At 42.8% G+C, this 23554-nt stretch overlaps 1 protein-coding gene across 1 annotated transcript in view; it reads right to left on the reverse strand.

The window, feature by feature from the left end:
• Window positions 1-23554, reverse strand: part of gda (guanine deaminase) — a 78103-nt gene that overhangs the window by 26205 nt on the left and 28344 nt on the right. The window contains exons 6-10 of the mRNA XM_063049023.1: window positions 15503-15530; window positions 11807-11914; window positions 10334-10441; window positions 9373-9470; window positions 4644-4711 (exon numbers count right to left, since the gene is read on the reverse strand). Coding sequence (XP_062905093.1) covers window positions 4644-4711; window positions 9373-9470; window positions 10334-10441; window positions 11807-11914; window positions 15503-15530 — 410 coding nt within the window. The remainder of the gene's footprint in view (window positions 1-4643; window positions 4712-9372; window positions 9471-10333; window positions 10442-11806; window positions 11915-15502; window positions 15531-23554) is intronic.

The following is a 23554-nucleotide window of genomic DNA, read 5'->3' on the forward strand; positions in this document are numbered from 1 at the left end:
TTCCAACCAGGACTCTCCTGAGTGAGCCCATCTCTGCCTTTTGGTGGTCCACTGCACCAGTACTTACCTGCTCCATCACTGCTGATAGAAGCTTGTGCTTCTGATGGTGGGGGATATGAGATTATGTGCACCTGACCTTCAGCAGTGCACAAGGGCTGAGTCATCTTTAGGACCTTCCCTGCTGATACCCAATGAAATTCTCACCTTAGTGTCTTCAGCTAATTTCCCTACATGCTTATGATCTTTTGCTAGCATTACACACAGAAAGTTTGGAAATATGAATTCCAATAGTCATGGTCTAGTACATTAGTTTCTAATTTAGAGCCATAGAGTCACAGAAAATGACAGCATAGAAACAAGTCCTTTGGCCCATCTCATCCATGCCAAACCATTTAAACTGCCTAGTCCTATCAACCTGTGCCCAGACCAAGGCCCTCCATTCCCATTCTATCCATGTATCTATTCAAACTTCTCTTTAATATTGAACTCAAAATTGCATCCATCACTTATGCTGACAGCTTGTCCACACTCACACCACCTTCTAAGTGAAAACATTTCCTCTCATGTTTTGCTTAAACATTTCACCTTTCACCCTTAACCCATGACCTCTAGTTATACTCTCAAACAACCTCAGTGAAAAAAGCCTGCTTGCAATTACCCTAGCTATCCCCCTCATAATCTTCTACATTCTAGGGAATAAAGTTCAAACCTATTCAATCTTTCCTTATAAGTCAGGTCCTCCAGATCTGGCAACATCCTTGTAAATTTTCTCTGTACTTTTTCAAATTTATTTATATCTTTCCTATAGGTAGATGACCAAAACTGCACACAATACTCCAAATTAGGCCTTACTAACCACTTATAAAACTTCAACATAACATCCCAACTCCTGTACTCTATATTTTGATTTATGAAGGCCAATGTGCCAAAAGTTTTCTTTACAATCCTATCTACCTCTGACACCACTTTCAATGAATTATGAACCTGTATTATCAGACCCCTTTGTTCTACCGCACTCCTCGGTGCCCTACTGCTCACTGTGTAAGACCTACCCTGGTTTGTCCTCCCAAAGTGCAACACCTCACACTTGTCTGCATTAAATTCTATCTGCCATTTTTCAGCCCATTTTTCCAGCATGTCCAGATCACACTGCAAGTTTTGTTAGTCTTCCTCACGGTCCAAATCACCCCCAATCTTGGTGTCATCCGCAAATTTGCTGATCCAGTTTAGCACGTTATCATCCAGATCATTGATATAGATGCCAAACAACAAATGACCCAGCACCAATTCCTGACGCACTCCACAAGCCCAGGTCTCCAGTCAGAGAGGCAACCATCTACTACCACTCTTTGGCTTCTCCCACAAAGCCTATGTCCAATCCAATTTACTACCTCATCTAGAATACCAAGTGACTTAACCTTCTTGACCAACCTCCCATGCGGGTCCTTGTCAAATGCCTTGCTGAAGTCAACGTAGACAACTTCCACTGCTTTGTCTTCATCAACATTACTGTAACTTCCTTGTAAATCTCTATAAGATTGGTTAGATACAACCTACCATGCACAAAGTCATGCTGACCATCTCTAATCAGTACCCGCCTATCCATATACTCAGGTATCTGGTCTCTCGGAATACTTTCCTATAACTTTCCCATTATTGATGTCTGGCTCACTGGCTTATCATTTCCTGGTTTATTCTTAGAGCCTTTCTTAAACAGCGGAACAACATTAGCCATCCTCCAATCCTCTGGAAACTCACTTGTTGCTAAGGGTGATTTAAATATCTCTGCTAGGACCCATGCAATTTCTTCACTTGCCTTCACAGGTTCCAAAGGAACACCTTGCTATGCCCCAAGGATTTATTCACCCTAATTTGCCTCAGGACAGTAAATAACTCCTCCTCTAATCTGTATCAGTTCCATGAGCTCACTTCTATAGACTCTGTATCTGTCTCCTGAGTAAATATAGATGTGAAAAATCAGTTTAAGATCTCCCCCATTTCTTTTGTCTCCACGCATAGATTAGCATTCTGATCTTCCAGAGGACCAATTTTGTCCCTTCCAAACCTTTTGCTCTTAACATATCCCTTAGGATTCTCCTTCACCTTGTCTGCTAGGGAAACCTCATGCTTCTTTTAGCCCTCCCGGTTTCTTTCTTAAATGTCCCCTAGCATTTCTTATACTCCATAGCATCTCATTTGTTCCTACTTGTTAGGCACCTCATTTTATTTTTTAATCAGGGCCTGAATATCTCTTGAAAACCACAGTTCCCTAAGCCTGTTATCCTTTTAGAATAAATGTCAAAATGAATGTGCCTTTTATTCTGACAGGCACATACAAGCTTTGTACTTCCAAAATTTCACTTTTGAAGGCCTCCCACTTACCAAATACACCTTTGCCGGAAAACAGCCTGTCCCAATCCACACTTGCCACATCCTTTCCGATACCATCAAAATTGGCCTTTCTCCAATTTAGAATCTCAACCCGAGGACCAGACCTATCCTTTTCCATAGTTACCTTGACACTAATAGTATTATAATCATTGGATAGAAAGTGTTCCCCTACACAAACTACTGTCTCCTGCCCTGTCTCGTTTCCTAACAGGAAATCAAGTATTGCACATTAGTTCTTTGGGGCTTCTATGTACTGCTTAAGAAACTTCCACAAACACATTTGACAAACTTTATTCCATCTAGTCCTTTTACAGTATGGGACTTCCAGTCAATATGTAGAAAGTTAAAATGACCTACTGTCACAACCTTTTGTTTCTTGCAACAATCTGCAATCTATCTACAAATTTGTTCCTCTAAAGCCGGCGACTGTTGGGTGGTCTATAATATAGCCCCATTAACGTGGTCATACCTTTCTTATTCCTTAGTTTCACCCATAAAGCCTCACTAGAAGAGCTCTACATGTACAATCTAAGCACTACCATGACATTTTCACTGACTAGTAGTGCCACCCTTCCTTTTTTGATCTCTCCCGCTCTGTCACATCTAAAACACCGGAATCCCAGAATACTGAGTTGCAAGTCTCACAACTGGCTACAAAATCATAATTCCAAGTGTTGATCCATGCCCTGAGTTCATCTTCCTTTCCTGGGGACCCAAGTCACCCCAACCACAAATTGTTCCAGCTGCTACTATCCGGGAAATGGTACCGCAGCATTAAAAGCCAGGACCAACAGGGTCCAGCATGGCTTCTTCCACCGGGCCATCAGACTGCTTAACTCAAGCTGACACAACTGAATTCCTATGTTATATTGACTGTCCTGTTGTACATTTATTATAAATTACTATAAATTGCACATTGCTCATTTAGACACCACCACGTTGAATGAAGACATAACAAAGAGAGTTTTACTCCTCATGTATATGAAGAATGTAAGTAATAAAGTCAATTCAATTCAATACTTCTTGCGTTCTTCCATTACTTGGAGGACTCTAGGTTCCAATCTCCTGACAGGGACATGGGCCGTACTATTCTGGCTGGCATTTGTCTGGTCATCAGGGAGCTCTGCATTGATAGATGTATTGTCAAAGATTTACGGGACATGGACGTGGCCTCCTTAGTCCACCGTGTCTGTGCCATCATCTGGAACCTATCTTTACCAATCCTTTGTGGCCCATAGCATTCTATGCCATGGTACTCCAAACGCAGATGAGATGTTAAGACTGAGGCCCTACCTGCTCTGTCAGGTGGATGTAAATATTCCATGGCACTCTTTCAAGGAAGAGCAGGGTAGTTGTCATGTTTAGAGTCATCAAGGGGTACAACACAGAAACAGGCCATTTGCTTGTTGACCGTGCCAACTATTTACATCTATCCCACATTTAGCTCATCTTTTACTCCACTCAGGTTCCAATTAATCATGCCTGGATTCTGCCACTCATATATACAATTGAGACAATTTACAGTGGACCATCGACCTACCAAACCACACATCTTCGGGTTGTGGAGTGAACCCGTGGGAGAACATGCAAACTCTGCACAGACAGCATGCTAGTGCAGGATTAAACCTGGGTTTCTTGCACTGTCAGGCAGTGACTCTATAAACTGCACCTCTTCTCTCCGATGTCCTGAGCTATCACTTAATTTAACTCAGATTTAGATTCGGATCACATTGAAATTCCTTACTCAGGTGAACCTTACAGAGTAAACAGTATACATGACAATGATGCATACTGCTATCAGTGCAAAACAACAGAATGGCACAAGTTAGCAGATAGTCCCAAACCCATGAATCTTCTCTGCTTCTCTCTAGCTTTTGTCTCATTTGATTAAATAAGTATTTGCTTATTTTTCAACATTGATGTCTGGTTCCAGATTCTTCCACAAGAGGGAAATTCCTCTCTTCATCCTCATTGTAAAGATCCTCAGTTTCGAGCAAGTCTGCTCTCACTCCTCTGAACAGCATGGTGAAGGTACTCCACCAGACTGGTGGGTGGGGAATTATAGGATTTAATCCCAGCAACTAGGAACCCGCAATATGATGCATCCACGTTCTGTTCAGAAAGCTCCAAAGCGGTTTGTAGTCAATGAAACAATTTTGAAGCATTATTGACTGTTGAATTAAAGAGACAAGAAGACAAAGAAGACAAAAGGTGCACACCTGGTCCAAAGACAAAAAAAATGGTTTACCTACCTGTTCCTAGCCCCACATTTACTTTGTGATTCAAAGCCCTTCGTACATCCATTAAACCGCTGCACAGGCTGGAGGGTGAAAGAGAGAAATCATGCCCCAGTTTGTCTGTTATTCACACAGATTCTAACAACAAGCACGTACAACTAACAATTGCCCATCAGCACTAACAGGCTCCACTGGATATTGCTAACACTGGAATCATGGAGTTGTGGTGTGCCAAGTTTTTCATAATAACATTGCTCACTTCTCTGGTAAATCTTCCATTAATGGCCGTATCTCTGCTCCATAGCTCTCTCAGCTCCCCCAGCCTCTGGATCCAAGGTTCCACCCATGACACAGGTTTTACCGTGCAGTTTGAAGGCTAAACCAAGTTAGTCACCAGTAAGCCTAATGGGGAATTTGGGAGAAAGTGCAATACTGCAGAGTGGAAGGTTCGTTACCGCGGAATGCGGGAGGTCTGTCACCGCGGAGTGCGGGAGGTCTGTCACCGCGGAATGCGGGAGGTCTGTCACCACGGAGTGCGGGAGGTTCGTCACCGCAGAGTGGAAGGTTTGTTACCGCAGAGAGCAGAAGGTTCGTTACCGTAGAGAGTGGAAGGTTTGTTACCCAGAATGGAAGGTTCCATATAACCATATAACCATATAACAATTACTGCACAGAAACAGGCTATCTCGGCCCTTCTAGTCCATGCCGAACTCTTACTCTCACCTAGTCCCACCGACCTGCACTCACTCCATAACCCTCCATTCCTTTCCTGTCCATATTGTTGTCCAATTTAACTTTAAACGACAACATCGAACCTGCCTCAACCACTTCTGCTGGAAGCTCATTCCACACAGCTATCACTCTCTGAGTAAAGAAGTTCCCCCTCATGTTATCCCTAAACTTTTGCCCTTTAACTCTCAACTCATGTCCTCTTGTCTGAATCTCCCCCACCCTCAATGGAAAAAGCCTATCCATGTCAACTCTATCTATCCCCCTCATAATTTTAAACACCTCTATCAAGTCCCCCCTTAACCTTCTACGTTCCAAAGAATAAAGACCCAACTTGTTCAACCTTTTTCTGTAACTTAGGTGATGAAACCCAGGTAATATTCAAGTAAATCTTCTCATACTCTCTCTATTTTGTTGACATCTTTCCTATAATTCGGTGACTAAAACTGTACACAGTACTCCAAATTTGGCCTTACCAATGCCTTGTACAATTTCAACATTACATCCCAACTCCTATATTCAATGCTCTGATTTATAAAGGCCAGCATACCAAAAGCTTTCTTCACCACCCTATCCACATGAGATTCCACCTTCAGGGAACTATGCACCATTATTCCTAGATCACTCTGTTCTGCTGCATTCTTCAATGCCCTACCATTTACAATGTATGTCCTATTTTGATTAGTCCTACAAAAATGTAACACCTCACATTTATCAGCATTCAACTCCATCTGCCATCTTTCAGCCCACTCTTCTAACCAGCCTAAATCTCTCTGCAAGCTTTGAAAACCTACTTCATTATCCACAACTCCACCTATCTTAGTATCATCTGCATACTTACTCATCCAATTTACCACCCCATCATCCAGATTATTAATATATATGACAAACATATAAAACAGCATTGGACCCAGTACAGATCCCTGAGGCACACCACTAGTCACCGGCCTCCAATCTGACAAACAGTTACCCACCACCACTCTCTGGTGTCTCCCATCCAGCCACTGCTGAATCCATTTTACTATTTCAATATTAATACCTAACGATTGAACTTTCCTAACCAAACTTCCGTGTGGAACCTTGTCAAAGGCCTTATTAAAGTCCATATAGATAACATCCACTGCTTTACCCTCGTCAACTTTCCTAGTAACCTCTTCAAAAAATTCAATAAGATTTGTCAAACATGACCTTCCACGCACAAATCCATGTTGACTGTTCCTAATCAGACCCTGTCTATCTAGATAATTATATATACCATCTCTAAGAATATTTTCCATCAATTTACCCACCACTGATATCAAACTCACAGGCCGATAATTGCTAGGTATACTCTTAGAACCCTTTTTAAACAATGGAACAACATGAGCAATACGCCAATCCTCCGGCACCATCCCCGTTTCTAATGACATTTGAAATATTTCTGTCAGAGCCCCTGCTATTTCTACACTAACTTCCCGGTTCATTACCGCAGAGTGCGGAAGGTTCATTACCGACAGCGCAGAATGTTCGTTACCGAGAGTGGAAGGTTCGTTACCAAGAGTGGAAGGTTCGTTACCGCAGACTGTGGAAGGTTCGTTACCGAGAGTGGAAGGTTTGTTACCGCAGACTGTGGAAGGATCGTTACTGAGAGTGGAAGGTTCGTTACCGCAGACTGTGGAAGTTTCGTTACCAAGAGTGCAGAACGTTCGTTACCGAGAGTGGAAGGTTCATTACCGCAGACTGTGGAAGGTTCGTTACCGAGAGTGGAAGGTTAATTACCGCAGACTGTGGAAGGTTCGTTACTGAGAGTGGAAGGTTCGTTACCGCAGACTGTGGAAGGTTCATTACCGAGAGTGGAAGGTTAATTACTGCAGACTGTGGAAGGTTCGTTACTGAGAGTGGAAGGATCGTTACCGAGAGTGGAAGGTTCATTACCGCAGACTGTGGAAGTTTTGTTACCAAGAGTGCAGAACGTTCGTTACTGAGAGTGGAAGGCTTGTATTGCAGAGTGCGGAATGTTCGTTACCGAGAGTGGAAAGTTCGTTACCACAGTCTGTGGAAGGTTCGTTACTGAGAGTGCAGAATGTTCGTTACCGAGGGTGGAAGGCTTGTATTGCAGAGTGCGGAATGCTCATTACTGAGAGTGGAAGGCTCGTTACTGTAGAGAGTGGAAGGTTCGTTACTGCAGAGAGTGGAAGGTTCGTTACCGAGAGTGCAGAACGTTCATTACCGAGAGTGAAAGGATCGTTACCGCAGAGTGTGGAATGTTCGTTACCGACAGTGCGGAATGCTCGTTACCGAGGGTGGAAGGCTTGTATTGCAGAGTGCGGAATGTTTGTTACCGAGAGTGAAAGGATCGTTACCGCAGAGTGTGGAACGTTCGTTACCGAGAGTGCAGAATGTTCGTTAGTGAGAATGGAAGGTTCATTACTGCAGACTGTGGAAGGTTCGTTACCGAGGGTGCAAAACGTTCGTTACTGAGAATGGAAGGCTTGTATTGCAGAGTGCGGAATGTTCGTTACCGAGAGTGGAAAGTTCGTTACCACAGACTGTGGAACGTTCGTTACCGAGAGTGCAGAATGTTCGTTAGTGAGAATGGAAGGTTCATTACTGCAGACTGTGGAAGGTTCGTTACCGAGGGTGCAAAACGTTCGTTACCAAGAGTGGAAGATTCGTTACCGCAGAGTGTGGAATGTTCGTTACCGAGAGTGTGGATGGTTCGTTTCCAGGAGTGTGGAACGTTCGTTCCCACAGAGAGTGAAACGTTCGTTACTGCAGAGTGTGGAACGTTCGTTACCGCAGAGTGGAAGGTTCGTTTCCAAGAGTGCGGAACGTTCGTTCCCGCAGGGAGTGGAAGGTTCGTTACCGCAGAGTGGAAGGTCTGTTACCGAGAGTGCGGAAGGTTCTTTACCGCAGAGTACGGAACGTTTGTTACCGAGAGTGGAAGGTTTGCCCCCAGTGAATGGCTGAGTTTAAAGGCAGAGACAGATCTATGCAGAAGTGAGATATGTATGAAAGATCAAGAAATAAATGACATGGTTATAATTTGAACTAAAGAGGGGTATGGAGAGACTTATGAAAACATCAGCATAAACAAGCTGTGCTGAATGGCCTCCTTCAATGCTGTACCATGCAATACATTAAAATATATACCTTTAGAAGACAGACAAAATGTTTTGGAATCTTCAGGGACCTAGCTGAGAATCCATTGGGGGATCAATCAACATCTAGACTTGGGAATCAGGTTAGCAAATAACCATCAGGGCAGGGAGCAAGGGGCCTAGCAAGAGCATCTGCCAGAGCTATTGTCCAGACAGGAAACAAAGTTCCTGAGATTAACTAGAACCTGACAATCCTCATCCAGTCCAGGCACTTTCAATACCACCACACCCCTAGAAATATTGCACATCCCATATACAGCTCAATGACTGTAGAATCTGATTTCCTTTTAAAGATTCACACAACACAGAAATAGGCCATCCATGCTGACCATGAATCCTAAATCAACATTGATCCCTTTCTATTCACCCTGTGTTCCCATTAACCTGCACCATGCCTTACCACTCATCTACCCACTTAGGGTAACTCACTGTGGCCAATTAATCTACCAGCTCACACATCTTTGGGATGTGGAAGGTAATTAGAGTACTAAGAAGACTGCCATTGAGTGACTGGGAGAACGTGCGGACGCCATACAGACAAAACCCAAAGTCAGGATTGAACCCAGGCTGCTGGAACTGTGAGGCAGTAGGTCTACCAGATGCGCCACAGGGCTGCCCCATTACGAATGTTGATTGCTTGATAAAATTTAACTGCACTGTCTGAAATAGTGCCGTGGGAAGGCAGGAGGCGCCTCAGCTTGATGCTTCATTGAAACGAAGGCACCTAGGTCAAAGCAGCACTCCCTCAGTGTGGCATGGGATCACTGGTCTGGACTTCTGTGTTCAAGTTCCTGGCGTGCAATCTTAAAGCCAAATCTCGGCAGAATATTAAACCAAGAGTTCTTGTTGTACTCATTTTTTTTTCGGATACTCACGATATGTTAGAATTGGGACAGTGTGCAATGCCAGCTCCTTTCCTCTGGAAGAGTTCAAGCTCCTCATTGGAGAGGTAGACTCCATGAGCCATGATAGTCTGGAAAGACATTGTAGTTGATGATGAGCTCTTGATGAGAGACTCCTTTAAAACTCTTACAGAGACGGTGGGAAAAATCCAGAAAAATAGGCAGAGACTCAACGGGGGAGTGTACGATAAGAATGCAAGTAGATGTAGGAGTAGGCCATTTGACCCCTTGTTCCTGCTAAACTTTTCAATTAGGTCAAATATATTCCAGATCACTGTCTTCAATATACTCATTAAAAAAAGCCTCTATAGCTCACGGCAAGAGAATTTCAAAAACTTCCTCTTTGTGATGAAATTTCTTCACATCTCTGTCCTAATAGAGAACAGGTAAGGAATTTTTCCTCTATTCACACCACTAGTCCCATAATATTAGACAGCCATCCTACTCGAAATCACAGCCCTCTGCGTGAGCTATAAAAAGGAGGCAAAATCTGGGGGAAGACTGTTTGTGAAATCCATTGGTGACCCTGGTTGAGTGACAAGTATCAGTCTTAGGATATCATGAAAAAATTCCCCACTTCTTTGCAAAGTAACATTGTGGATCAATACACACACCCGAGGAAGGGCTTTTAGGGAATTAGGGAAGAAGGGTACCTCCAACAATCTAACACTCTCTCAGTACTGCAGCTGGACAATGATTCTGGATAGGTGCATGAATCTGCTACCTTCTGAAATTGCAACATGAACATCATGCTCTGTGTGCAACTGATATATAATTAGCAACAATGCCCAGGAACACTCCAACTAGCAGCCCTGCTTCCAGCTTCTTATCTTGGGAAACTTGGGCTGGAAACAAGGACCACAGATATATGTTGAAAGTGGATGGCAGTGGAAGGTTGGGAGGTTAGATTCTTTAATCTGCAAGAAGTACTTACCTTATCATTCAGAAGGCCGTGGACATCATAAACTTCGGAATAATTCTTGCAGTTTGGAAATATTTTCTTCACAGCATTAATCTCAGGCTGAGTCTCACTGATATGACTCTGTTTATGAAAGAAAACACGTTTCAGGCAACTACAAGTCTATGGAGAGTAGAATAAAGGAAACCAATCAAGAGCAGGTTGGAAGGTCATGTTTATAGGTAGCAAAGGGTAAGGATGAAGGTTTCAGCAGCAGATGAGGTGAGGCTAGAATCACGTAATGTCTCAAAGGTAAAGGGCTCTTGACTTTATTTCTAATAGATTGAACCATGCTGGCTGTGACTGGCAGTTCTGATCAGAGCCTTCGGGATCCAGTCAATTAACCCACAGTAAATGCTGGACTTTGATACATGTGCAAGAGACATGGAACTATTGGACCAACCTTTGGATTCACAGAGCAAATCCGTCAGCTGAGTTCCCACCCCGTCTCCAGATGGACCCTAGTGGCAGAACCCAGACTCACTGAGTCTTCGTGGGAATTCTAGGATATGGATTGAAGAGGTTATGGAGAACTTAATTAAACTTTTAAAAATATTTAGCTGTTTTTTAAATGTCTGTAACTATTTCTAAATGCTTAAAACAAGAACGGCAATTGTAATAGTTTTTGTGTGTCAAAATGTCAGACATACAAAAATTGTAAAAGGCAACAACAGAAGGCCAAAGCTGCTCCCTCAGCTCCGCCCATTAGGGGCACTTTGAGGCAAAGCCTTTGCACTACAGCGGTACCAGCCAGCTCACCATAAGGGGTGTGCTGCAGGGTTCCAGAGTCTGAAGGACCAGACAGATTGGTGCATCGTTTCCGGCAGTGTTTGCACAGAAACTTTTATTAATAATCTCATATCTTTGACTGCCAAGGACAATCATACCATGGAAAGACCACGATCATCCACGTCATATGACATGGCACATAATGAATAAACGAATACCTTTGAAGTAACATAATAAAACAGGTCCTCTCAATCTGGCCCAGGTAACCACAGGAAACAGTGGACCATGATGCAGGGCAGAGAGAACAAACTGATCCCACCTTTGTTGTCTTCATATGACAGAGCAGCGGAACAAAATCTGAAGAGCATGCCAAGTTTATCTGGAAAAATTATTTGTATTTTAAGACATAATAATCAGCAAATATGAAATTGGTATTAATAGAAATTGCTGCTGAATATTGTATCTTGACTAATATAAAGTCACAGAGTCAAGGATAAAGTAAATGAAGAGGGACAGCAACAAAGACCAAAGACTGAAGGGCTGATGACCAGATGGTACAGGCTTAAAGATGGCCAGAAGGACCAGAATTAGCAGAAGAAAATGCAATGAGTGGTTAAAATTGGAAAAGCAGCCTGTTAGTGTGGACAGAAGCAATAGTGCACAACTGTACAAGTACTAGCATTGGCAGGAATAGGGTTCGGGGTGCATTATATGCTGTACCTGAATGTTCAAGTTATTGGCATTTGCAAATGTCCCAATTTGTTTCAATAACTCAGAAGAGCAAGAGAGCGCAAATCGAGGGGTCACAATAGGTCTCACCAGAGGATACTAAAACAGAAAATAAATCAGTAAATACCACTAGTTACACACTACCATCAAACTATAAAGTCTAAAATTATTGCTGTCTTTGAATTAACTTAAAAATAGAAAATGCTGGATATAATCAAGAGGGCAGGCAACATTTGTGACGAGAGAAAAACATGGACTGATATGGAACTGTGGTAGCTTTTAGACAAGTGCAGAGGCAAGAAACTTGGCAAAGTTCTGTGCTTGGATCAAAGACAGGAGAGAGTGAATGACAGCAGTGATGATTGAGCAAGATAACAGACAGTAGTAACTGAAGGGAGTTACCAGTCTCTTCACAGAATCAGTCTCTTTGACCCATTAAGTCTGCACTGACCATCAAGTACACATTGACACCAATCCCATTTTACTGTGCCCAAGTTCACATCATCTCCCACACCCCCCAGCCCCCACCCCTAGATTCTATTGCTCACCAGGACTTTAGGGGCAATTTACTTTGTCCAATTTACCTAACATCCCACATCATTGAGATGTGAGAGGAAACTGGAGCCCCTGGGAAAGCTCACTTGGTGATAGAGAGAACGTGAAAACTCATCATAGGCAGCACCTGAGGTCAGGTGCAAACCAGGGTTTCTGAAGCTGTGAGTAAGCTAGTCACATCACTGTGCTGTGCCAGTCTGAACTCCAAATAACCAATGGAAAGAAAGGGCGCAGTTCCTTGATCTCACATTGAAGAGCATGGGATCAAGAACAGAGAAGTGATAGGTCAGATAATTAAAGAGACAGGCAGCCCAGAGCTGTGGTCATGCTTGTACAAATAGCTGAAGTAATCAGTAAAGCCCTTGCCCACTCAGAGTTGGTACCCCTTTCAGTGTACTAGAGAGGCTTCACAAGCATTAAATATATTACAGTGAGCTAAATTAATTTGAATACTAGACCCACACAGAAAGGAGTTGCCTGCTGTGGTCAATGTTCACCTTTGGCCTTTGGTACCCAGGAAGCACCAATCAGTCATTGGTAGGCCCCAGGTGATGAGGCCTCAGCCATTGTACCACCCCCTCTTTTGACCAGAGGATAGACTGGTGGGAGTGTATGTCATCTCCTCTTAAAGGTAGGAATGTAGAGTCATCATCTCTACGAGAGGATATTCAGACTGATCAAAAACAGTTATACTTGATGTAAATAGTTAGCAAAACTTAAAAAAGAATTATTACTTTTGCCAAATCGGGGTCAGGAATTATCAGTCAAATGAAGAGGACTCTGCACCTGTGGCCAGTGGAATCCAGAAAGAGAGCAGTGGGCAGATCCACTGGGATCTGTCCCAACATTACAGTGGCTTGGTTATAATCAAGAGGACAGGCAACATCTGTGGCGCGAGAAAAACAGGACTTACAGTAATTGGAAATGTTCCCAGAGAGACAGAAAGGATTGTGAGGAAGGCTTTTGGCATACTAGTCTTTATCAGTCAGGTATCGAATTGGGGATATTATGCTGCAATTGCACAAGATGCTGCTGAGCCCATTTTTGAACATTGTGTTCAGTTTTGACCATCCTCTGAAGGGAAAATAACCTTAGACTGGAAACAGCGTAGAAAACATTTACAAGATGTTGTTGGAGCTCAGGGTACAGAGTTACAGAGAGAGGCTGGGCCGTTTGGAACTTTAGTCACTGGAGCATAGGAGACTGAAGGGTGACCTTGTAGAGGTATATAAGTTCATGAGGGGCATGCTGTAGATAGGGTGAATGCACAGAGTTGTTTTCCCAGGGTTAGGGAATCAAGAACCAGATAGCAGAGATTTAAGGTGAGAGGGAAGAGATCTAGTGGGGACCCAAGGGGCAATTTTTCACCCAGAGGATGGTCCATAAAGGAAATGAGCTGCCAGAGGAAGTGGTTAGGGTGAATACATTAAAAAGACAGTTGGCCAGGTACATGATCAGGAAAAAATCTGCAGATGCTGGAAATCCAAGTAACACACAGAAAATGTTCCTCATCTTTTTTTCTCCAGTCCTGCTGAAGGGTCTTGGCCCAAAGCGTTGACTGTACACTTTTCCATAGATGCTGCCTGGCCTGGTGAGTTTCTCCAGCATTTTGTGTGTGTTGCTTAGGCAGGTACTTGGATAGGAAATCTTTAGAGGAAAATGGGCCAAACATAGGCAAACGGAACTAGAAAGTGGGCATCATGTTTGCATAGATCATTTGGGCCAAAGGGCCCATTTTCTGGCTGTACAACCCTATGTTCCCTCCTGAACCACCATTATAGTTCCAACTCTGAGCGAAGACATTTCTTTGCATCTTAATCTTAATAAATAGCCAACCCCTCCAATAAAATCTGATGAAAACTCAATAACGTGAAACTGTTCCTGTTCCTTTCTCCAAAATGGGTATCAGAGTCCCTTTCTACTTTATTGTTTCTATTATACAATCCAGCACCCACAGCACGAGTTATTCTGGAAAATAAAATTATTACAGGATTTCCTATAATACAGATGCTTTATAAATGCAAATGTAAATATTTTAAAGGTTGCAAATACTCAGATGATCATGCAGTGACTGTGAAAGAAGAACCAGTTAATTGCTTAAGTTAAGCGCAGCTAATGCAGAGGCATAATAAGGCACTGGTTGGACTGCATTTGGGATATTGTGAGCAATTTTAGGCTCTGTATCTCAAAAGAGATGTGCTGCACTTGGAGAGGGTGCAAAGGAGATTCACCAGAATGATCTAGGAAATGAAAGGCTTAATGTATGAGGATAACTTCATGGCTCTGGAACTGTACTTGGAGTTCAGAAAGATCAGGGGGAATCTGCTCAAAATCTTCTGAATGCCAAAAGGCCTGAATTAAATGGGCATGAAGAGGATGTTTCCATTTGTAAGAGAGTCTGGGATCTGAGGACACATCCTCAGAATAAAGGGAGTATCTCTTTAGAAATAAGGTGACGAGGAATTTCTTCAGCCAGAGGATAGTGAATCTGTGGAATTCATTGCCACTCAGGGCTGCGGAGGCCACGTCATTATGTATATTTCAGGCAAAGATTGATAGGTTCTTGATTGGTAAGGGGAATATGGCCTAATTCTGCTCCTATATCTTATGGCCTTCAGGTCTGGGACATTTCATTTGAACTTGGAAATAGAGAACCATAGCTAGCAGAATCATAGATATAGATATACATAGAGAGCAGAGGAGTTTCAGCAGGCTGTTTTTATATTCATTCAAGGAGTGTGTGCCCTCCCAAATTGTCCTCATTAAGATGGTAGGAGTGAGCTGCTTCCTTCAACTGCTACGGTCCTTGAGATCTGTGTATACCCACAAGACTACTTGGGAGAGAGATCCAGGATTTTCATGTAGTGACGGGAAAGAAATGGAGATATATTTCCAAGTCAGGATGGTGTGAGGAATAGTACGGGGAAAAACATAGGGGCTTTCTCAGATGGAATCCAAATCCGTGACAAGGTTGAGCCAGGATATTCAAGGTGCCAGTTAAAGTTTGGATGAAGCTTCCTTGTGTGCACAGTGTGTTGTTACTGGTAAGGCTGAAGGTCATGTCTTTGAGGCCAGATGGTACAAAAAGAAACAAAAAGAAGGGTGAACCAAAGAAAGGTGAGTCTACTTTACCTTCCGTTTGGCCAACTCAGCAACAAATCTGTGAGGAATAATAAAAATTCAATGCCTGCATCACACGTTGCTTTGACTTACATAACATAAACTGTACATTGAGTATTCTTGTACACCCTCCCCTGCTGGACAGATCAAGGATAGAAATCTCTAGCCTTCATCTTCCATTCCCCTGGGTTTGACAGTCAATAAGTAATCCTGTATATTTTCCACCAGCTTCAATGAGGTTCCACCTCCAGATACACCTTCCCCTCTGCTCCCTCTCACAATTCCAATGTCAACGTTCCCATAATGACTCCCTTTCCCACTCTCCTATCACCATGAACTACATTCTATCTCTTAATATTTTCCTATACTGATGTGAAAGTTGCAGCATCTTCTCTTTTACTTCATCTCCTCCACTCGTCCAGAGCTTCAAGCTCCCCTCAGGGATGCAACTAATCCAATTGGGCTTCAGAGTTCATGACCTTTCTGTTGCCTGTCACTTCAATTTCCTATCCCACTCCCACTTAGATCTAGCTGTCTGTGCCCTCATGAATGGTTGTAGTAAGGCCCAAGGTAAGCTTAAGAGACAACAATTCACCTTCTGCCTGCACACCTTTGGAGCCATTGGGCTTAATGGTGAGCTCAACAAATTCAGATAGCTAGCTTTCTCTGCTTGTAAGATTATCCATCTGCAAAGTTATGTCAGTTTTCCTCTCTCCACAGATGCTGCTGGACATTTTCAACATTCTCCTTTTGGTTTTGAGTCTCAGCCACTGCTCTCTCTAAGCTGCACTGTAACTGAAATGCTCCCATGCACATAGCCTTTGTTGCCATGCAGCTGGAATTTTCTTCTATATAATGTTAATATAATTTTGAAACTATGCTGATATAATTTTAAAATCTATGTTAATATTAATTATGTGCTATTTAATATGATCTATAAAAGTTCTGAAAAAGAATTGTACCACACTTACTTTGAAACGTTTTAGAGCTTCAATGTATTTACATTGTCAGTGCTTCGTTATAACACTGTTACAAACTGTAACAGTAAACACAGAATGGAAGTTGGTAGCTCATTGCTAATAAACCGCCAACCTGCTGAACACCAACACCATCTAGTCAAAACATGTTACTTTTGTCATTGTGCCTCTCAGTTGTTTCAACTGCCTGACATAGTTTGCTTGTGTTGTGAGTTGTGGTTTGTGATTGTTTGATGTGTATATTGCCAAAAAAAAAACATTAAAGTACTGTTAAGTTTTCAGGCCATGTAAAAAGTTCCTGCACAGAGCAATGGTTGGTCTGCACAGCTGTAAAAAAAGATTAGAGGGAATGTTGGTCTCAGCAACTGCTCTAACCCGTATTTCACAGCTTTAATATGTCCCTTTGTTTTCTCACTCTAAGTTATCTCATTCATCTATCAATCAGAAAGCTCTGCAAAACAGAGGAATCACCTCATCAGCCCCAACATCACCCTATAAAAGTCTAGCACTCTGCTACCAAATGATTCAGAAATCCTGATGGTTCAGAATTTCCTTAGAAAAGTTGTTTCATTCCCTTCACCCTCACTGGAAACCCACTTCCTGCACTCCATAATAATACCAAGTAACATCAAAATTGTTCTGTATAGCCTACATTATAATAAGGGACTACTTTATGCTTTGGTAACACGTCGTTGCATACACTATTAGGCGCGTATTGAGCATGTGCTATTAGGCCCATATTGATCTGTATGTGTGTGCTGAGCTTGGATTCTGCCAGAAGAGATCCATGAAACTTAGCTCCCGTCTCCAGCATTTTTATTAATAACATTGTTGTGTAAACAGGCCACACACACAACAAATTGGCGATGAGAATTATGAACCTACATCTTATCGGAACACCGTGTTTTAGTTGATAATGATACTTGGAGAAGAGAGGGAAGGGAGATGAAAAGGAACGACACACACATCTATATGGAGTGAGCTCATTGCGCTAGCAAAAAGGACACATGAGTCAAAAAGAAAACAAGGGGAAAACGAGGCTAAATTAACATAACGAAGATGGCGATGATTGGAACCATTACAGCATTTGACAGTGGCATTGAAGACTGGGCAACTTACATTGAAAAAGTGGAGTTATATTGTGATGCTAACGGTGCATCGGTCTTGTCGAAGAGTCTTGGCCTGAAACATCGACTGTACTTTTTTCCATAGATGCTGCCTGGCCTGCGGAGTTCCTCCAGCATTTTGTGTGTGGTCCCAGTTCAATTGTAGTTTAATCAGAAAGACATATTTTCTGCTCCTGAGCTACTATTTAACATAAACACGACTATAAAATTAGAGCGCCACAGTAGCATTGCCATTAGCACGAAGCTATTACAACTCAAGGCATTGAAGTTCAGAGTCCAATTACAGCATCCTCCGTAAGGAGTCTTTGTACATCCTCCCTGTGGAATGTGTGGGTTTTCCCTGGGTCTTCCAGTTTCCTTCCACAGTCCAAAGACATGCCAGGTTAGTTAATCCGTCATAGAAAGATAAAAATCTACAGCACATTACAGGCCTTTCGGCCAACGATGTTGTGCCAACCATGTAACCTACTCTAGAAACTGCCAAGAGTTCCCCTACCGCATAGCCCTCTATTTTCCTAAACTTCATCTACCTATCTAAGAGTCCCTTAAAAGACCCTATTGTATCCGCCTCTACCATCTTTGCTGGCAGTGCATTCCACGCACCCACCTCTCTCTCTGTTGAAAAACTTACCTCTGACATCCCCCTAGTACCTACTTCCAAGCACCTTAAAGCTATGCCCCCTCGTGTTAGCCATTTCAGCCCTGGGGAAAAGCCTCTGGCTATCCACATGATCAATGCCTCCCATCATTGTAAATTGTCCCGTGATCAGGTTAGGGTTAAATTGGGGATTTTGGGGGCTGGGCTGTGCGAATTGAAGGGCTTGAAGGGCCTATTCCATGCTGTATCTCTAAATAAACAAAAATAAAAATAAATAAAAGCCTCACAGACTACCCCCTATGCAGAGATACCAAATGACAGAACCAAGCTGCTGTGATCAACAGAAGTCATCCACTCAGTTTGAAATAATGTAACGAACAGACTGAATAAACTTGCCAAATTCACATTTGGGCTGAACATGTTTTGCCAGTACGGTGTGACCGAATTTCATTATTTTTAATCCAGGTACTCTTATCATTTACCAAGAAAAAAGCAACCTCTGAAAGTTTGCCTAACTCCTATCAGATACCAACAGAAATGTACTGGATTTTAATAATCATTAAACTATTGTTATGCACACAAAATGCTGGAGGAATTTCTAGCATCTGCAGATTTTCTCTTGTTTGTGATCATTAGACTATAACTCATTGACCATAGCTACATGCCTATTAAAATGTCAAGTGGTAATTGATCTGAAACAGAGAAGAAAGCTCCTTCAAAGCCTTAAGGCTTAATGTCAAGATGCCCTCAGAGCTCTCGTGGAACTGTGCGCTTCAGTTCATCTAGTGCCAGGCATAGTGCATGTTACTCCACTCCCATCACTATCAGCACTCTGAAAAACATTGCTCCTCTCCTCTCCTCTCCTCTGTGAACTGGCCAGACTCCTTGATAGTTTTATACTACCAGTGCATCGGGACATTCTATCAGCAGTTCAGGACTTTCAACCTTTCCAAACTTTTGACTTGTTTCTTACTCAGCTGTATATGGAATGGACAGCTGGAGGAACTGCATCATCTCTGACTTAGCTGAGTATGTCCAGCATTTTCTATTTTTAACATCGCCAAGTATCTTTTACCCGGCTATCTGCACCTTTCTGTGAAGCACTGAATTGGTGCAGGTAAATGATTATATCTACACCATCTACAGTACATTGCCCAAAGAACAGAGAGGGAATTGCCCAGTTATTCCACTTCCAAGTGAATCTGAGTGAAGAAGCTAGCCTCAGGGGAACATTGCATACCTGTTTTAGGGACATGACCTTGTCTTAATGAGCAGGTTCCAGGATGGTGTTCGAACATGCAAATCCCACTAACAGAGCTGCTAAACAAGCCAACTTGTTTCAGTTTATGATGGTTCAGTGGGCAGAATGCTGACTGTTCTTGACTCAGCTCTAGGGGGGCTATTTGTCCATGCCCCACACCAGAGACTGTATTTCGGTAGCATTCAAACAGAGTCCAAGTCGAGGCAATGCTGTAGGAGGTACCACCTTTCAGCAGAGACATTAAATCCAGGACTCATCTGCTCTCTCATTGATGTGAAGAACCTGATGGATTTACTTTGAAGATATAGAGACACCCACACTTCAGCCCACTAAATCCATGCTAACCATCAAGCACTCAATCATACTAAACCCTTATTTTTAAATTCTCCCAACATTTCTTTTCAACTCTCAACAGATTCTATAAGTCTTCTACAAGTTTGGGGAAATTCAGAGTGGCTAATTAAACTACCACCCCGCAAGTCTTTGTGATGAGGGAGGAAACCTACATGGTCCGAGGGGAAAGGTGCAAACTCGTCATAGGCAGCACAGGAGGTCAGGACTGAACCCAGGTCACTGGCCCTGTGAGGCAGCGCCTCTAATAGCTGAGCCAGTGTGCCGTCCAGGAGAGCTCCCCTAGTGACGATGGGATGAATTACATTTAACAATAAAACCCAAATCAACCATTCCTTGAAGCAAACAAACATGAGGTAAATATCAAGCAATATTAAAAGTTCTTTTGCGGTTTGTGATATTTCAGTTATTACCATGACCATTTATTTGTACATTCCTCAGTCTTATGAATATTCTGAACTCTGTATTATATTTATAATATTAATTCAAAATTTGCTTTCTACATCCTGTCCTGTCTGTGGGAGTTCCTCAATACAGTTGGCTCTGCCACCTACTTAATGGCATCACAGAGAAGCATCAGCTGGTTCCTTTGATCTGATGCCTGATTTTGGAAAAAGGAATGTCTGTGCCACGGAGACCATCAAATCTTACAGGAGAGGACCTCGCTCCACCATTTACTGGGAATTCTAAGCCCATCATTTTTTATAATTATAGGAGAATTCTATATGCACTTACGTTACTTTCTCCTATCTTCCAGTTTCATATATCCCATGATTTACTGATTGGTGCATATTTGCAATGAAGCAGGAAATAATGAGTCCACTTTGATGATTCTGTGCAAAGTGTAACAATATCTTCAAACCCTGTGCAACAGCCAAACAATAGCTACCCAATTTAAACTTTTGAATAGTTATGCTCTACAAACCTGCCAAGAACTTTCCTGGTGAAGACCATGCTCGCCCACATCATATGACATGGTACATAATGGAGAAGACTCTACAAACCAACATTCCGAAAACCTATAGTGTGTTAGCAACCGAGAGGCCATATAACAACAACTGCTTTTATATAGCACCGGTAACGTAGCAAAGCAGCACAAGATAATTCACAGACGGATTATTGGACAACAATTAGGTTGGTCCATTTGGCATGTTGAAGACAAATTCTTCCCTATTATTCAAACTTAAAGTCCTAGAGCTGTACAGCAAAGGAATGGCCCTTCGGACCCAAATACCGATACCAAACTTTAATGTCCATTTACACTAATCCCAGAAAGTATATATCCTTCTATGCTTTGCTGACTTAAGAGTCTGTCTAACACCGCTACACTTCTTACACGTAGTATTTTATTTGTTCATGGGAGGTGAATTTTACTGCTAGGCTGGTGTTCATTGTCCATTCAAAATTAACCCCAAACAAATATTTCAGAATCATTTACAAATCAGTCAGATTATTGTGAGAACATAAAGGAAAGTAGATGCTGGAAAGTTGAAAATAAACATCAGGAAGATCTCAGCGGGCCAAGCAGCCTCTGTGGAGGCAAAGCAATAGTTGATGCTGCAGGTTACGATCCTGCATCAGGCCTGAGAGTGTAGGAGGAAGATGGACAGTGCATAGGAGCGAGACGGAGCCTGCTGGATGCTAGATAGACCCAGATAGGCGTGGGATGAGAGTTAGTGGAGGGGGATAGGAAAGGCAAACAAACCCAGGTAGATAGACAAGTACATGAAGGGCAGATGGAACCAGGTGGGGGAGAACAATGGGTCAAGTAATGGGAGTGGAAGGGGACTTGGAGGGTTGGAAAAAGGAACAGGGGAGAGATAACCTGGAGGAGTATTGAGAGAGAGAAAGGAATTGGGTGGATGTGGGTTACTTGAAACTGGAAGCTTCAAAGTTCATACCCTTGGGGTGTTGGCTCCCCAAGGGGAATATGAGGCATGCATGAGATGGGCTGGTTAGGTCTTTGAATGGTTGCGAGGGAGCAGGAGTAGAACGTGTTGAACTACCTACAGTGGCAGGGGGGAAGTGAAAGAGGTGGGAAGGCATGAGCTGACCAGGGAGCCAACGCAGGGAGTGAATAGTCCAACGCAAAAGCAGAAGGGGGTGGGAGGGGGAGAGGGTAAGATTGTGTTGAAGCTGGTGGAAATGGTGCTTTTCCTTCATCAGGAGTGTGTGGTGGGAAGGCAGCTGGTAATATAGAAGTGAGAAAACAAGGGTAACACCTGCTGCCTTTGGTTCCACCTGTCTCCTCTGTCTCTACCCCTTCCCCTCCACTCCCCTCACCTGGTCCAATAACACCTAATTTTGTTTCCCTTTTCAATTTCCAGTTCCCAGCCTGCTTCAACATTCCACCATTCTCCTCTCCCATCTGGATCAACCCGTCCATCATCCCATTTCATCCGGTTCCATCACCCACCAGCCTCTGTCTTGCCCATCCCTGTCAGGTTTGTATACTGGTCATCTCCCCCTCCACATTCTCAGTCCTTCTGCAGGTTCGCAACTCGATCATCCCTACGTTTCCACCCGTCCTTCCAGCAGTTCCTTTTTTAACAAGTTATTGTGATTTTGGGGTCACACGAGGATCGGACTGAGTGAAGACCACCACTCCCTTTCTTTAAAGGCAACAACATAAGCTGTGTTTTTATGACAAACCAGTGGCTTCCTGCTCACTGTTACCAAGACTAGGCTGACATTCCAGATACTGACACCAGACTTTTAATTCCAGACCTATTTGATGTCTTCAATGTAAATTAGTCTTCAGATCAATAGCCCAGGCCCGAGCCACTATCCCAGTGACTCAGCCTGTGATGACATGTTCTATAAAGTGTAATGTAGCTTCAAAACATCCAGCCGCCTGAGCAGACCTTCACTCGGCTGGAAGTGACCACAATTGCCAGACGTCAGCATCTTTTGTTATTGCCCTCAAATTACATTCCTGAAATTGGATACAGAGAACCACCCATGTGGCTCAACGATGCCACAAAGAGAACTGGTCAGCAACGGTCGCTTGCAGATTCAGACGGCCACTGCATTACTTGTGTTTTGTCTCAATTCAATATTAGGAGGATAGCTACACCAGAATCCGAATTGGTTTTAATTTCACCAGCATACATCGTGAAATTTATTATATATTTTTGAGCTTCTGGCTGCATATCATTTCAAGACCCCTTCCCATTTACTATATCTATCTATATATATATAATTTTAATAGTTAATAAAAACTATTAAATAAATTTAATCATCAATTTAAATAATAGTGCAAAATAAGTATTGAGGTAGTGCTTATTGGTTCAATGCCCATTCGGAAATCATTGAGTGTGTAGCTTTGGGCTCCTGTACTTCTTTCCTGATGGCAGCAATGAGACGAGGGCATGTCCTGAGTGATGAGGGCCTCTAGTGATGGACGCCACCTTTCTGAGGCTTCACTCCTTGCAGATGTCCTGAAGGTTACAGAGGCTAGTGGCCATGATGGAGCTGAACATCGCAACGAAAAATCAACTGTTTCCAAACACCAACTCTTAGGGCATATTCTGGACTTGGGAAAATATCAACTTCAGCAACCAATCTTTAGACCTGAATGTGGACTGTAGATGAAATGTAAAATGCAGCTCTGGACAATGGGCTCCTAGAGCTGTGAACAGCAGTTAATTGAAGAAAACAGACGATGCTGATTAACATTAATTTTGGGTGTCTGGAGTGCGGGCACGAAGGAGGGGGGTTGAAAGTTATATGTAATTCAAAGGAGGCATT

The sequence above is a fragment of the Mobula hypostoma genome, chromosome 5 (assembly GCF_963921235.1).
Source record: "Mobula hypostoma chromosome 5, sMobHyp1.1, whole genome shotgun sequence".
In the NCBI taxonomy this organism is placed as follows: domain Eukaryota; kingdom Metazoa; phylum Chordata; class Chondrichthyes; order Myliobatiformes; family Myliobatidae; genus Mobula; species Mobula hypostoma.